Below are 17,288 nucleotides of genomic sequence, written 5' to 3' on the forward strand. Positions count from 1 at the left end.
TTTCTTAGGTCTAACTGTCTTTGAGGTACTCAGTGGGCTGTAATGCTTCAGACTGCAGGTATAGATTCACATTATTAGAAGCTGCATGATTTTCACCGAGGTGGGCATTAGGGAATGTAATTACCCACCTGGATGCTGATAGATGGTCTAAGTGCACTTGATCAAGGACTTCGACTGTGCACTGCAAAGGCCATTACATGTCTCAGAATCACATACTTATCAGACTCTCATGTGTTTAGATTCACAGATAAGTAAATGGTATATTTCTTCAGGAGAAAAAGAAAAGGCAAGTAATTATAGAGGCCTCTGCAGAGTTTTAGAATCTCATCCTATGAGGGCCAATCTAGGCATGGTAGAAGCAGATTCACTTGGTTGTTCATGTGTCTGCCCTTTTCATAACATAGTGGGGTGTGTTGCTGATCTGCTATGAACGTTAAAAGAGATGAACCATCTTTCCATCTCTTTCATCTCCCATCCCAGTTCACTTCTGGTATTGGAGCTGAGCTGAGCTGAATGACAAGGGTGTGAAATGGCAGGGTACAGGGAGTTAATGCTGAGGAAGACTCAGCTCCCCTCACCCACACACCACTTTTGATATAAATACCAGACATCTCCCCCCCCATCTCACCTTAGCATTATAGATGAACACAGTGGACATATGAGCAACAAACCGTTCTTCTACACCCATCATGCCCTGAGGTGTATATGCTGACTTGCCTTGCAAATAAGAATTATGGTGAATGTATGTGAACCTCTTTGAATGCTTTATGTAAATGCTAAGGGTGTACCAGTTGGAGTCCCACCTGCTGATGGAAAGGTCCTCTGGGTCAAAGAGCTGTCCATCAATTAACAGGGATTGATGTGATCTTCAGATGTTCTCCCTTCCTGCTGCACCCCCCCCCGCTCCCCTCCAGATCTGCTCTGCAGAGTTGAGGGAACCTTCAGAACAGCAAGGGAGGCGGCACTGAAGGATTGCAGCAGGGAGGAGGAATTGCTGAAGATCACATTGATCCCTGTTCCACTGACAGAACCCTCCACTGGATGAATGAGCCTTCCATCAGCGGAGGGGACACCAATTGGATATAGTCCCTAAATTTATTCATATGTGAGTCGTCATTGTCATTGTTGCCATGTATGTTTGCATTAGGGTTATCTGGGTGGACAGCGTTTTCTTGAATCAGAATTTTACTTTTAATCAGGTTTTCTTCAGACACCACAGATTGGTATAAAAGGTTCATTAGTTAAATGGCATTTTTATGCCCTATTCAAAATTTGCATTAGGTGTCTGGATTCTATTCTCATAGAAGGCAGCATAAATACTAGACTAATCAGATTGATTCTGCCTCTATAGCTTCAGGTGTGCCTTCCAAAATGTTAAACCCCTTGATACATATCTTTGCAAAGTCATCCATATGATGACAAAAACTGTTGGTTATTAATAATCTCAGTGGGCCAGAGGGAAAAACAAGGTACCTCAGGATTTCTTAAGTTTTCAGTATGGATCTCATAGCAAGGAATGTTAGAAGATAAGAGTGAATGTGAATTTTCATAACTACCTTTGATATTCAGTAAATTAGTTTACATTTCTTTACTGAATTCTTGACCTTAAACCTAATGGCTTGTACAACCACAAAATTGTAGTAATAATAACAACAACAATTAAACATTTTTCAAATCTAAAAACACATGTTTCAAAATCGGAATTAAAACTAACTGCAGCTACAGGTAGGGTGAAATATCTGTCCCCAATTTGTCATCCATTTTCAGCTGGTGAATTGGGGGCAGCCATTTTGGTTCTGTTAAAGAGATTGCAATTTGACCCAAAAAGTTTTGGAAAAGACTTACAATTCCAGTGCCAGGTGTGCTTTTTTCCTTCCCTTTGTTTCCTTGTTTTATATTGTATACTGTATATACGTTTTCCTCACAACTTGATAGTGTCATATGTATAGTTTATTAGACTTTTCAGGGAGATGGAGGGCTACTGATTCCGGTGCCCTCCATGGATTCATCGTAATGTCTCGTGAAGCCTAATTGTCACTTTGACATGTTAAAATAATGCTGCATGTTAAAATAAGTATAAGAACTACACATTAAAACAAATATGGGGCTAGAGTTAAAGATAACAGCCCTATTGCCTAGTTCAATCTCTCTCTCTCTCTCTCTCACACACACACACACACACTCACATTTATACACACATATAGTAAAACTTCCTCCGTGTCCTGACATAAAACACTGGGTTCCCTTCCACACATCATTTGGTGATGCTGCTGGTATGGCAGAGAAACATAAGGATACAGAGTATGGCTGTAGTCCTGACCCCACTTACCTGGGAGTAAGCCTCATTGAATTCAGTACGACTTACTTCTGAGTAGATATGGTAAGGATTAGGGATGGTGTAGAATATTCACAAAATTGGATTTGGTAGTGAATTCTGGGATAATCCGCTAGTTCATCTCATTGTCGAACAGGCTGCCACTTGGCGTGCATTCGTGGCTGTTAGTGACACCATAATTAAAAAAAAATCCACTGAGAATTATGTAATTATTTATTAATTATTTTTGTAATCTGCTGCCACTGTATACATTATATAAACATACAGCAGCATAAGGACTAACGGAGAAAATTATGTACTTTTGGGGGGAAGAAAGGGGAGAACCAGGAACCACGATAACTAGCTGAATACAATTTATAGCGAATGGGAACTGGCAGCCCATTTGACAAATTGAAAAATGGAACGGAATCAGATAGTGATCCCCATTCCCTACTTAGGATTGTGGTGTAAGTTTGACTACACATAACATTGGGGAAGAGGGAGAACTCATTGCCATGTCTGGTGGCAGCTCCTGTTTTAACTGCAGTGTATAGTTTCATCATAATAAGAATATGGAAAGATGTCTTGGGAAGAAACAAAGGACATCAAGCTGATCAGCTCATTGTTTTAAACATTCAGGATTTATTTATTGCATATACTCTTATTTTCTATAAAAATATTAAGCAATAATAACTTAACACTAATTATTACACAAGTACTGTCATGGGCATTCTGGATTTTGGTTGTTGCCATCTTAAACTTTGCCTGTGTATTCCTGAAATTGGGAAGTCTCAATTCATTGGATAGGAAGGGTGCACGTGCAGAGTATATGCATGTTGCCATTAAGCCTGAAATATCTTTGCTGGGCTACCCAGCACAAGCATTTCACATTTCAGCTTATGCAGAAACAAGATCCTGCGGTCTTTCCTAGTAGGAGGAAGTGAGAGGGAAATGCCCAGCCATTTATCCTGGGTGCTTTGGAATGCTCTCTCCTTTTATCAACATTGACATATTATAGGTTAAGCTCAGTTAACCTCACATTCTGTTGATGACAGGACAGTTATTTAGAGACAGAAATTAAAAATAGTAATTTCCTTTCTTTATGAATTCTTTAGAAAACAACATTTTTATAAAGTAAAATATCTCCTATGGAAATGAGTTTAGTTAATGTATAGTTAATGTTTCTACTGAAACATTCTCTATGAATTTGAGTTATTGCCATCTTGAATAATTTACAGAACAATCCAAGCTCCCTTTATGTTGGGCTGGGGGTGGGGGTGGATTGAATTCTGCCAGGTAAGCTGTCCTCCCATGGGCTGCCAAACATGTGGGTGAGCTGGAAGCCTACTGGCAATATGCCTGGCAACCAGGCCCAGTGGAAAGCCCCAAAATTGTCCTCCCCCTGCCTTACCTTCCTCCATGGCCATTATGAGCAGCCAGTCTGCGGATGCAGTAGTGGCTCCACAAAGTCCCACAGGTGTGTGTGTGTGTGGGAGTTATGATTGCAGTCTTACTCATCAGTAAGTCACTAGTATGTGAAGTGTGGCTTGTAGATGAAAAGGAATAGTATTACTCAAATATGTTTCGGTATTTGGACATTTTCTGTGATTAGCAAGTTTTGATATGTGGCACTTGTTTGAAATTTCCCTCTTTGTTTTTTAGAGGAAATAATTGCCTTGAGATAAAGAAGGAAATAGAAGATAAAATTCAGATATTAACATCAGATCACAAATCTAAGGTAAGAGAAGAACTAGCCATTTTAACAATGTGTTCTATCACTTGAGGGTCTTGTAGGTGGATAGATGCTTCCAGAATTAGTGAATATCTTTTGCTTTTGCAGCAAGGAGTATGAATAAAGACTATATACTCACCCAGAGCTGGCTAAAACAAGCCACCACTTTTATGGAGTTGAGTATTACCACAGTTTGGCACTGAGAAGGACCAAGTGTTGTAGCTGTCAGCCCTTCTACTGCCTAGACCTTCTTCCTACTGCCCCTGACCCCGCCCCCACCCTGGTTGGGAGAACTTGGGAGGAAGAATAGTGCAAGGCAAGAGGTGGCATAAGTGGATTCATTCTGCCCTTAAAGTCATCAACCTGGGATTAAACCTATTTAAGCCATGCCAGTTGTGTTGATTGGGGTGCTCCAGCCCTTCAAACATTTTGAAGGGATTCACACGTGTGGTGGGTAGTATTTGTTTTGTTTGATTTTACTTCCTTACACTGCCTTGCATCCTGACATCTCATGAGCTGAAAAATCCCAGGGTAGATTCCTGGATGGAAGAGGGAGACAGTTTTCACATACTATCTCTCCCTTCCCCACCCCGGCAGCCTCCTGTGTCCTCTGAAAATATGGGTTGGAGGACCCTCCTGAGCAGCACAGGAGGTGACTCTGAGGCTGCAGGGTGAAAGGGGAATTGACAAAAACATTCTCCCTTCCACTAGTCTATGCTTCCATTGGGTTGGAGTCCCTTCTGAGAATGAAGGGAGTCTTTCCATTCGCAGTAAGGCAACTTGAGATCCAGGCCATTGTTAATCATTATCCAAAGCATGTTGTTGTTCCTGTGAATATTGGGAGCATAAGCAAAATAGGAATACCAGTCCTTTCCAACTTGATGAGAAACCCGTAGCTTTCAAATTCTCAGAAACTTCTAAATGTGTAGGGTTGCATCCAGTGGTGCTTTCTGCTAGCAGAAAGGGCTTCCTCTCCCAGTGTGAGGTACCTGCTTTTTACGGAACCCACTCACTGCAGCCCTTTGTGTCATATCCCATACTGTTCCAGAGGGTCTCTTGACTCTCAGAAGCAGCTTTTGGAGGGCACCTGGGGCTCCAGCAGGTAGAGAGGGACTGGTGAAAATTGACTTCCCCATCTTGCATTATCAGAAGCACTTTCTGTTAGAGCAAAGCTACTATTGAATGCAATCCATAATTTTTTTTTATAAACTCATTGTGGAAGGAAGCGTTACAAACAGAATGTGTTTAAGCCTTTAGAAATAGTTGCCTTTCTATATGATCCTTACCTGTATGTAATCTCTGGATGCATGCACATTGCGTAATAAAATAAAAGAGAAAGGAGGTGTGTGGGTTTTTTTACTTTCTTGCTTCATGTCTTCATAATACACAGTAGGTTTCCTCAGTAGTTCCATAGCAACATCTAGGTTTTTTTCTTGTGTGATCCCTTTTTTGTATTTCTGTAATTGTTTCCAAGACTCCCTGCAAAATAGTCCTCTTGATAGCTTGTCTTTAAAGGATAAGCACTAATGCCGTCCTCTTTTCTAAAAGGTAAAAGAAATAGTGGCGCAGCACACAAAAGAGTGGTCTGAGATGATCAACACACACAGTGCTGAAGAGCAAGAAATGCGTGATTTCCATCTTAGCCAGCAGTGCGAGTTACTGAAAAAGCTGCTAATTAATGCTCATGAACAGCAGACCCAGCAATTGAAGCTTTCACATGACAGGTGAGCGTGTCAGTGCTCCCATTCAGATAGAGGAGGTCTCTGAGGCTGGAAGCTGTGATTCAGCTCATTTTGTGAAACTGCAGCACCATGGCAAAAAAAAGCATTCTGTGAAATGAAACTTGGAGGCCGGATTTCACTCTGGGTCTTTGTAGAAAGGACCCAATAGATTGTGAACACTTAATAGCTACCTTTTGATGTTAGTAGAGGTTGCAGATACTGGGTGGTATTCAGTCCTATTCAGAGTAGACCCATTGAATTTAGTAGGCATGACTAACTTAGGTTCATTAATTTCATTGTGTCTACTTTGAATAGGACTTAGCTGAACACAACCCAGTGCCTTGTTCAGAATCAGCTTTATAAAGTGGCATTTTTAAATCTTCACACAGTCCTTCCTGTGGGTGAATGTAGGTATCATGGAGGAGGAAAATCACACATTCTTTGTTTTATTGGATTTCCAAAGTAGTTTTATAGAGTTGCTACTGAGATTTGCCAACTCCTGAAATCCAAGTTCTATACTCTGCTTCTGCAATTGAAGAAGCTCTTCCTAATCCACCCCAAATCCTAGAAGCCTTGATGGAATCCATAAAACTTCTATAAAATCTGTTCCATGAATATTGGTGGAGCTAAATTGTTTAGTAAGCTCTTGAAACTAGTGTGAAAGTTATGAAGCCTAAATCAAGCTGATTAAATACTGGAACTTGGATCCTAATCATTTAGGCACCATGGAAAAATCTTGCTCCAAATATAAAAGTCTTACATTAGCAGTTCACTGCTCTAATGGGTTGTCTGGTTTTCATTAAAGTGTCAAGCATCAACAACCCCCAAATTCTACTTTTTTCATTGTGGACATAGTTTTCATTATATTTTCAGGTATTTGGTTGCATGTACATACATACACACACAGCTGGAGATAAAGAATCAGATCCAACATAGCATGAGTGGGCATCCACTCATGCAACAGGGCTTCTCATTCCTCTCCTCCCCCTGCAGCCTATGAAATTTGCTCTGGAGGGTTGGAAAGTGCAAGCCCAGTCAGGTGAGTAGCGCAGCCCCACCATGTCATCTGCTACTGATCAGATGTAGAAAGTCATTTTCATTAAAGGGGCCATTTGACATAAATAGGAGCTCGGTGTGATGTTCCAGGGGTCCCATACTAGACCTTGGCCCTTAGGGGTCACTAAGGTAAGTTTCTCAAAATAATTTGCTGCTACCACCTAGTAATTCACAGAACTCTCGGACTCTCCTTTTATATGTTTCCAATGTAAATTAAATATACAATGACAGGTTATCCTAGAATCTCACAGACCTAGAACACATTCATGAATTTACATCAGTAAATATATTTATTTATGGAAAATAGCAGCCAGAACAAGTAGTTATTTGATAAAGAATAACAAATAATGGTCCTAATATAACCTAACATAATTTACTCCCCTCTCAATAGCTATACTAACCACCAGCCTTTTATATATGCCCTCTGATCCCTCTCACTCCCCTCAATTCTCTCCTTTAAATCTTCTAATGTTGTTCATCTAACTCCCTACTCTTTTCAACAGACTTTCTCTACCTGTTACTCACTCCGACTCCACTCACCATTCCATCACAGTCCCCTGCTGTCAATCTTTCTACCATTCATTCTTCTATTACGCTCCTCTTCATCTAAGAGAATCTGTTCTCACTGTGGACAAGTTGCTGTCAAACCATTATGGAATACTGATACGTTATGAAAAGCACTCTAGCTCTTGAGACTGAGATATCTAAAGGACCACCTATTCAGTGTTTCTATATCTTGTGGTGAGGCCTTTCTCCAGGTTCTTCTGCCTGGAGAGACTAACTTTTTCTGTGGTGGCAGGTGCAGAGGAGACTGTGGTAATCCAGTCTTTTCTGTATGACTAGGTACAAAAAAAAAGTTAAACTAGTCTTAACAGCTCTGTCTTCTACATGTCTCCTCAGAAGTCAGTGACAGTCCCATTGAGTTGAACAGAGTTTCCACCCAAATGAATGTATAAGACTCTAGCCTTAGAGTTTATCAGCACAATCATATGCATGTCTATTCAGAAATAAGCCCCAATTAGTTTAATGGAGTTTATTCCCAGGAAAGTATGTATTTCCTGTAGCACTCTTTTGGTCATAATTTCATTTCTTTTTATAATTTTATTAGGGAAAGCAAAGAAATGCGTGCCAACCAAGCAAAGATTTCTATGGAAAACAGTAAAGCCATAAGCCAAGATAAATCTATCAAAAACAAAGCTGAAAGAGAGAGGTAAGTACTGCATTCCATTGCTGTTTGTAGGATTAATTCTCACAGGCCTGTCTGTAATAGCCTGTTTGCATATAATTTGTGTGCAACATCTTACATTTTCAACTTCATTTTGCCCTTTATTTTTAAAAAGTTGTCCCTGAGTGATTCAGTTGCTGGGCCTTTTTTGAACTCATTATTTTGATCACAGGTATGACAGTGTTAGCATCCTATGTGCACATAAGCAGATAAATGAATTTGAGCACAGATATTAGTGTCATAAGAACAGTAGAAGTTATACAGACATTAATGAGAACAGAAAACGGAATTGATGATAAAGTGAGTCAGGCAAATAAGTTGGCCGATGGAAGAGACCTGATAATAGGTGATGAGAAATAGCGTCACCACTGAACTAACACAGGCTTGTTTTATGAGGATGGAATGTTCTGTTTCGGATCCAGTGTTGGAAATATGCAAGCGGCAAGATGCCTTGCCCTTTTAATTGAGTCTACCCTATGAAGCAGGTCACTCTCCACATTTTGCAGGAGAGTGTCTCCTGAGGCTGAGAAAAACCTGCTTGTTTAACACCATATATGGAGGCTATAGTGCTGGTATAGCACAGTGGGGAGGAGAGCCTGGCTGGGAGTCCAGAGTCTGAGTTCAAATCCCCACTTGTGTCTCCTGGGTGTCAAGGGCCAGCTAAAGATCACCCCCACAGTGAGTGGCTCGGGTTACTTGCCCTGCCACCTGTGCAGCCGTGGGCAAGCTGCATAGTCCTAAGGAGCCCACTTGCCCCCCAGCTGGCAGTTGTGGACAAGGAAGGGGCTGGCTTGTGCAGCTGTGGCAAGCTGAGCAGGCCCTAGCCAGCTAGGGAGGACTAGCCTCAGAGGGAGGCAATAGTAAACCCCCTCTGAATACCACTTACCATGAATACCCTATTCATAGGGTAGCCATAAGTCGGGATCGACTTGAAGGCAGTCCATTGCATGGAGGCTGTGTTATTTATTATGTTTAAATACCTGTTCTTCCAAGCGGCTTAGAGTGGCATTTTAACTTAAAAACCCTGCAAAAGAGATTTTATTTATTAATTCATCACATGTTATGGAAGGGCCATAGTTCAGTGGTAGAGCATCTGCTTAGCATGCAAAAGACCCCAGGTTCAATCCCCAGCATTTCCAGGTAGGGCTTGGAATGTCCCCTGTCTAAAACCCTGGAGAGCCGTTGCCAGTCAGCGTAGACAGTACTGAGCTAGATGGACCAGTGGTCTGACGGGCAGCTTCCTCTGTTCCTGTCTTCTGTCCCATGCTTCCTTCAAGGAACACAAGATGATGCTTATGGTTCTCCCACCACTACAACCACCACCACCCTTCTTTTCTCCTCACCACAATCCTCTGAGAGAGTCTGAGAGACCATAATTAGCTGAAGGCCACCAAGTAGACTTCCTGGCTCAGTGGGGATTTAAACCTGGAGCTCCCTAGTTCTAGACCAACACTCGGCTGAGAGGTAATGATGTGTTCAAAACCATCCCACTTAATTTCACAGCTGAGTGAGGAAATTTACTTGATTTCCCACATCCAAACCCAACACACTAGCCAACAGGGTGCCCTCCAGATGCTGTTGGATTCCAACTCCAGTCAGCCCCACCCAGCATAGCCAGTGGTCAGGAATGATGGGGGTTGGAGTCCAACAACATCAGGAGAGCACCACTAGCCTTTGTACTGTTGGCAGGAACTGGATTTAAACCTGTGTTCTTCCATGTCAAGTTACAATCTCCTGGGCCAAATGTGCTGCTCTTTTGCATCTGGCCATCCTCCTGAAACCACAAGTGCTCCATCATTCTTGCTGTGACTGAGATCCTTTTATTAGCATTTGGAAAACATAAACTTGGAAGCTATAAATACCAGAGTAAAGTGATTACAAAATTGAACTTAGGCTGCTTACACCATCATTAATTAATATACCTGAACATAAGGCCAGAGGTATCATTTGACTCTAAATTATCCTCTTCTCACTGACATTTTATTTTTTTAAAATAAGCAGATACTACAGTGTCAAAAATGTCTTTTATAGGCGTGTCAGGGAACTGAACAGTAGCAACACAAAGAAGTTTCTGGAGGAGCGAAAACGAGTAAGTAATTAATTAGCTCAAATATCTTAAATATCTGCATGTTTCTTGAGAAATCATACTTCTGAAAAAGTCTCCTCGTGTAAAAGATATCCCATATTTTTCAAAAACTTATTTGCCAAGGGGTAATAAAGCTGATTAGCTTCAAAAATATGATCAGAAAATAGCTCTTGAAATTAAAAAAAAATCATTTAAAAAGGAGTGGGATCAAGAGTCAAAAGTGTTTGTAAGAACCATCCTTTCCTTTTGGTTAAGATATATTAGGAAAATCATGTTGAAGCGATTCATACATTAATTTGTATTTCATTTTATAGTGTATGTTGGTGTATGTGCATATATACCCAAGTCAAGACCTTTTTGAGAACTTGTGACCCATAGATAGTGTAGTTTAAACATAGCTGTTTCAAAGCTGGGGGGTGTGCAAACAAGAAGCCATTGCCACATCTTTGCGACACCTTGTGTCAAAAATATCTACTTACCCTTTACAGTAGAGCCAGCGTGGCGTAGTGGTTAAGGTGTTGGACCACGACCTGAGAGACCAGGGTTTGAATCCCCACATAGCCATGAAGCTCGCTGGGTGACTTTAGGCCAGTCACTGCCTCTCAGCCTCATGAAAACCCTCTTCATAGGGTTGCCATAAGTCGGCATTGACTTGAAGGCAGTACATTTACATTTTTTACCCTTTACAATACACAGTGCCCAGAAGATTACTGCAATGCACTCTACGTGGGCTGCCTTTGAAGATGGTTTGGAAACTGCAGCTTGTGGAAAATGCAGTGGCCAGATTGGTAACAGGGACCAGACGGTCTGAACATATAAAACTGATTCTGGCCCGCTTGCATTGGCTGCCTGTATGTTTCTGAGCTCAATTCAAGGTGCTGGTTTTGACCTATAAAGCCTTCCATGGCTTGGGACCACAATACCTGATGGAACGCCTCTCCCGATACGAACCCACCCATACACTACGCTCAACATCAAAGGCCCTCCTCCGGGTGCCTACTTCAAGGGAAGCTCGGAGGGTGGCAACAAGGGAGAGGGCCCCAAATTATGGAATGATCTCCCTGACGAGGCATGCCTGGCACCAACCCTGTTATCTTTTCGGCGCCCGGTCGAGACTTTCCTCTTCTCCCAGACATTTTAGCATGTTTTTTTTATTGTTTTTATATTGTTTCAAATTTTAAAATTGTGTTCTAAATTGTTTTTAATATATGTGTTTTAAATTGTATATTTGTTTTAATGTTTTTGATTGCTGTAAACCGCCCAGAGAGCTTCGGCTATGGGGCGGTATACAAGTGCAATAAATAAATAAATAAATAAGATGAGACATGCCATTACCAAGAAAAACGGAGAGAGACAGAGAGAAAATTTCTTGAAAGGCAGATTCTTCAGAGGCCCAATTCTCACGCTGTGTACTCTGTAGCATTAATAAGACTTTCATTCCAAAAACAAAGTTTTGGGAGAGCGGATACTATTTTTAATAGCTCAAACAGCCACTAAAAGAATTCTGTATTTCATTTTTTTCATTTGTCTGGTTTTGCTTTCAGTTGGCAATGAAGCAATCAAAGGAAATGGATCAACTGAAAAAAGTTCAACTTGAGCATCTAGAAATTCTGGAGAAACAAAACGAACAGGTAATCATGCAATAACCTATAAAAGGCAAATGGGGGGGTTGCAACGTTTAGTCAATTGTTTAGAATGGATCTTATGAGTGGTGGCCCACTGTCTGTGGAATGCTTTCCCCAAGTACACACGCCTGACGCTATCATTATCAGGCACCACAGCAAGACATTACTATTTACTCAGCCCTTTGGTAGCTAAGCTGGCCTCTTCAATGATGCTTACTTTTTAGTAGGGTGGGCTCAGACTTGTCCTTTTTATTGTGTTGTTGGATGAGCATTTTAGGAATTTTGTATTGTACATTTTTTATATTTTCTGGTTTTTAATTGATTTTATCTAAGTCCCATTGAATCTGTTTGTGTAAAGCAACTAGCAGCAGCAGCAGCAGCAGCAGCAGCAGCAGCAGCAGCAGCAGCAGCAGCAGTAGTAGTAGTATTGATGAAATACATGATTGACTAAATTGTGCCCCCAAATAACCAAGCAGCCAATTAAAAAAATAGTACTTTTATTTCCCTTTCAGTGTCTTGCCTCTTATAATACAAAGGTTTAAGATTTCTTTCAGTGGGTGACTGCCCTGATGTGTTTATGTATATCTACAGATCTCATTGTGCACTGTCATCTCCAGTCCCCTCTGTTAATGCAAATCATACTCATTTTAACAGGCTCAGGGACTGACACATTCAAATGCTGAGACCTGGCCTTTTTCTTTTGTTTGTGTTTTTAAATTTATTTTCTTTATTTAAATTTATTTGATTTGGCTTTATTGCATTTTACTAAGCACAAAAGCGTTAAGTGTAAGATCAAGGCCAGAAACTTGTGCCTTGCCATAGGTGCTGCTCCTTTTTTTGGTAAATCTTTAAGTCTTGCAGTCTCTGCAAAAAGAGAGCAGCGGGTATTCCTTCATGGACCAAGTTGAGACTGAGAGGGTACATTCAGTGACACTTCCTTTTGCCCTCTCCTCTGGCATTCCCACCCTCAGAGGTCTGATAAAACTCAACCCTGGATATCCTCTGGGAGGCACTTCGGCTGCAATCTTATTACTCACTTACCTTGGAGTAAGCCCACTGGACTCAGAGGGACTAACTTCTAAGCAGACATGCAAAGGATTATGTTGTTAAAATCTTGCAGTAACCCTTCATTACCAGAGGAAAATGGAGAGATGCAGATAAAAGCACACATAGACAGGAAATGTTATGTACATATATTAACATTTATTTTTTCTTGCCTTTGTCAGTTTCATCTCAGTTTTCATTCATTTTATTTGCCTTGTTGTATTACTCAATTTTGACATTATTATTTTTGTGCAAACAGCTTTTGAAATCCTGCCATGCAGTCTCCCAAAGTCAAGGTAGGATTGATCTATACTGAGCAAGCTACTACATTCAATGTACTTTCCTTCTTAAATAGATCATTTTTCACTGAGGCATTTTTGTAGATATAATTAGTGATGGATGGGCTTCTATTGGCTTGAGTTGGAATCTTCTTGGAAAGTTCATCCAAAACCCAAGAGTTTTCTTAGCTCATAATGTTGACACGTGGACTGATATGCTGTGCACATATGCATTATCCCATTGCCCCAGAAGCTATAGTTTGGTACTTCACGCATGATTGACATCTCAGTCAACACAGATTGAACATGGCAAGGCTGTTCCCCAGTTTAGTTGTTCACATAGCATGGTATTGTTTTGTAAATCATATGCTCATTTTTAAAAAATCCCCATAGATTCTCAACAGTCAACACGGGTTTCATTAAGAGCAAAGGGTTAATATTTAAATAACATATGTACATGCATCTATGAAACAACTGGTTTTGAGCATCTGGTCTGCTCAGTGCTGACCATACATGTACAGAATTTTGTTGAGCATTCTGAACTGAAGAAGGGAGACAGTGTTCAATTCATAATATAGCCAGGAATTACAAACTGGACAAGTTTGTATACCGAACCAGGTTATACAAACTCGTGAACCACTGAGAAATGTCTACATATTAATAGCATTTACCCATATTAAGGGTGCAGTCCTGTGGCCCCTGGGAAGGGGTCCCAGGGACCATAAGATACCACAGACCTCCCTCCCCACAAGTGGAGAGGGAGATCCACCCACAGGGAGGGAGATCTGCAGCCAGAGGCCCTCACTGGACAGCAGAACAGCATTCTGCTGCTGTGATTGCCCTGCTGAATACAAGCCAGTTTGGGTGTGTGTCAAGAGTGGCAAGGATTTATGCTTTCTCATTCCCCTGGTATGTCCCGAAACAGAGCTGGAAACTATGCCAGCCTCAGAGCTGGGCTATCAAATTCTCTTACATTGGAAGCAACATGGTGGAGGGGAACTATCCACCCTGGTCATCATGAGCCAGCTTGTTTAGTAAATGGTGGTAGCTCTGCTGAGGACCTTCACCACCACCACTGGTCAGAGTGCTCTGCTTGCATTATTGAACCTGCCATGATGATGAAAAGGCTTTGGCTATAGTGCCGCACATTCTAATAGTAACAGGGAATATTTCATTATTCGATTTAGAGTTTACTGAAGAAGGTAATTATTATGATGCTAATGAGTCTTTGTTAATCTGTATACCACATACCAAAAACATGTTTGGTTAATGTCAGTAATAGATTTAAAAGGTTGCTTGTGTCCCTTTCTTAAATTAAAAAAAAAATCAAGTGACTGATTGACTTGAACTTTCCCAAATTTTGCTTCACATCATGACCAAGGCTTTGCATTTAGACTCCTGTACATGATGTCTACCCATTGTTAATTTGAAAGTGTTATGGAAGTGATGCACCCAGTAATACGTAGAATGTAGTCTCGTGAAGTCCATCTTCAAACAGTTCCTAAGGCCATGCTTTAGGGAATTAGTGGAAAGTGATATACCTGGGTTTTGCTTAGAATATTCCAGTTGCTGAATATACAGCATTTCAAAAGAGGTTGTACTTGCTGATCCATGCATTATGTTTCCATATTTTCACTTATGATTTCCCCCCATTAACATCTGCCTTTAGATATTGGAAAGAGAGGGGAAAAAGGTGTAATGGTGTCTGATGTTTGTGTTCCTCAGAATTTTAGGATGAAAAAAAAGTTAGTGGTTTCCAAAGAGAAACATAGTAATAACATCTGCTCCAAATTTTTATATTTAGATTAGATTAGCGGACAATTAACTATTTGTATGCAAATAGAAAACAGCACTGATTTATTCAGGTACTCCTTGCATGCACAGCAGCTCTGATGTGAGTATGTGTGAGTGCGTACAGCTACTGTACAAAGAAGGGTGTCTTTCTTTCCCTCAAGTTGGGAATGGCTCTGTACTTTTATTCCTATTACAATAACACCCACTTCAGCCTGGAATCACAGCCTGAAAGTCTCAGATGTGTAGTCTTCCCCCCCCCGTGTTCAATCCTGTTAACAGGACAATTGTTGTGGTTTGCAGGCGAAGGAGATGCAGCAGATGGTGAAGCTAGAAGCAGAGATGGACCGCAGGCCAGCAACAGTGGTATAACACTCCAACATGCAAACTGAAGTCTAAAAATCCAGTATTTCTTTTGTATTTCCAAAGCTAATTCATTAAGGATGGAAAGGTGGTTTCTCTTCTACTTAGTATCAAGCAAGGGTAGCTGCAAATCACTCATGAAGAGCATAGAATTTTTTGTAACATTTGGAGTACTGTATTTTATTTTTAGCAACATGTTTCTAAAAAAACCAGTGATTTTAAAATCCTGTCCAGTTCAGAAAAATGCTCCCCTTTACAATGAGATGTTAGTGTGTGTATCAGGGCACAGGATCAGACCAGTCCAATACAGCAACACATTTTTTTCTTGAATAACTGCACTTGTCTGTTATTAACTTATATTGATATTTCATATTACACTTTGCCTGGGCTTCCTTCACTTTTGAGAGTGAACCAGGTGATCCCAGGAACCCTCAGCATCCTGACGCAAGAGCCTTTGAAGAAGGACACTTGATCATTTTTTAAAAAGTAACTCGCAATAAATTTGAAACTGTAACTATCTTTCCTGAAATAAATTGTCTTAACTTTTTTTTACCATGAGGACAACCTGGAACTACCAAATTTAATAAAGTTGAAAATCAAAATAATGTATTGGGAACAAACTATCTTTAAACTTAATAGAGTAGGTGAACATGCGGTATGAAAGCTGTGCAGGTTATTTCTGTATTCAGAATTATGTCATCAGCAAGTATGAAGTTGACCTTGTCTGGATTGAAGCTGATATTTTGTACAATGCTGCTGAAAAGATTGCCAAGTGGCAAAAGGTGGTCCTGGTGCCAAATCTACTTATTATGGTAAAAGTAAAGGAACTGTATTGTAGGCACTTTAACAAACGTTTACATCCTACCTAACAGTTGCATTTTGATCCATTTGTTACCAATCCCAAACACTACAGCTGATTGTATCTTAAAATTTGTTAAATAGCTGATGCAGGGGCAATTTGTAAATGTGAAAATGTAAAGTATTTATACCCATGCAGTCACACTATTGTAGAAGATCACATTCCTGTTTCTGCATTAACAACAGTAGTAAGCAAAAATCTGTGTGCATGTGGGACAAAAACCTGGTTTTTTTCAGTGAATACTGTATGACCGCACAGTCATTCTCTTACTGGTAAACAAATACAGAGTCAGTGTATGATACAGAATATTTGATTAACTAACAAAACGTAAGTATATATATAAATATATGTGTATATGAATTATGTGGGCATTCTTAATACTTCAAGTTCTAGTTGAAAAAGAAAGTATATTAATTTAATTTTACACAATATATTTATGCAGATTTTCAGAGTTTCATATCAGGAATAATCCTTTTTATGTCTGTTGTGTATCCAAACAATTTGCTACAGTATTAACATGCATGTTCTCAAAGCCCGCTGTAGTTACAATGCAGAACAATGCATGCCAGCCTTCTGCTTGGAATTATCAACATAAAAGACTGTGGGAAGCTGGTAGTTTAGAACAAATCAGACAACTTATTTCAGTAACACTCAGTACCAATCATGTTGTTGTATATGCTTGTACAAACTGATTCTCCATATTCCTATAAAAGACATAATTATGTAACTGTCCTGAGATACAAATTTCAGGTTCTCTTAATAAAATTTTTAAAAATACAAATGGAGTCTCAGAGCAATCAAATTATTTTTAGCAACACTGACTACATATGGTAGAATTCTGTAATGGTGCTTCATAGAATAAACCTATTCATTTTGTCAGCTTCACCTTCTACTGCAGGGGTGGCCAATGTTTCTCGGCCTGGTGGCCGCATTGACAGTCATTCACCCCTCTGAGGGTTACATGCTAGTGGTGTGCATGCCCAGTGTATGCATGCATGTGCACCTTCAGCAGACATGCTGGCACACAGCACTCCCCCTCTTTTTCTCTTTCACATACACACTTTTAGTTGCACAGACATTCAGACACTGCCGTGCCTGGTGGGGAGGCGTTGCATCAAAGGCCTGGCATCCCAGCAGCGATGTCACTGGCGCATGCCAGGATGGTGAGAAAGCAGGTCAGCAGTGAGGTCGAGG

General features: G+C 40.5%; 1 protein-coding gene across 2 annotated transcripts in view; it reads left to right on the forward strand.

The window, feature by feature from the left end:
- Nucleotides 1–16,803, forward strand: part of PLCB4 (phospholipase C beta 4) — a 250,171-nt gene extending 233,368 nt beyond the window's left edge. For both annotated transcript variants that reach the window (XM_061622541.1, XM_061622542.1), the window contains 7 exons: nt 3,977–4,052; nt 5,595–5,770; nt 7,932–8,033; nt 10,080–10,137; nt 11,679–11,765; nt 13,063–13,099; nt 15,176–16,803. In XM_061622541.1, coding sequence (XP_061478525.1) covers nt 3,977–4,052; nt 5,595–5,770; nt 7,932–8,033; nt 10,080–10,137; nt 11,679–11,765; nt 13,063–13,099; nt 15,176–15,264 — 625 coding nt within the window. In that variant the 3' untranslated portion in view covers nt 15,265–16,803. The remainder of the gene's footprint in view (nt 1–3,976; nt 4,053–5,594; nt 5,771–7,931; nt 8,034–10,079; nt 10,138–11,678; nt 11,766–13,062; nt 13,100–15,175) is intronic.
- Nucleotides 16,804–17,288: the final 485 nt, after the last annotated feature.

Source organism: Rhineura floridana, chromosome 4, assembly GCF_030035675.1.
Source record: "Rhineura floridana isolate rRhiFlo1 chromosome 4, rRhiFlo1.hap2, whole genome shotgun sequence".
Lineage (NCBI taxonomy): Eukaryota > Metazoa > Chordata > Lepidosauria > Squamata > Rhineuridae > Rhineura > Rhineura floridana.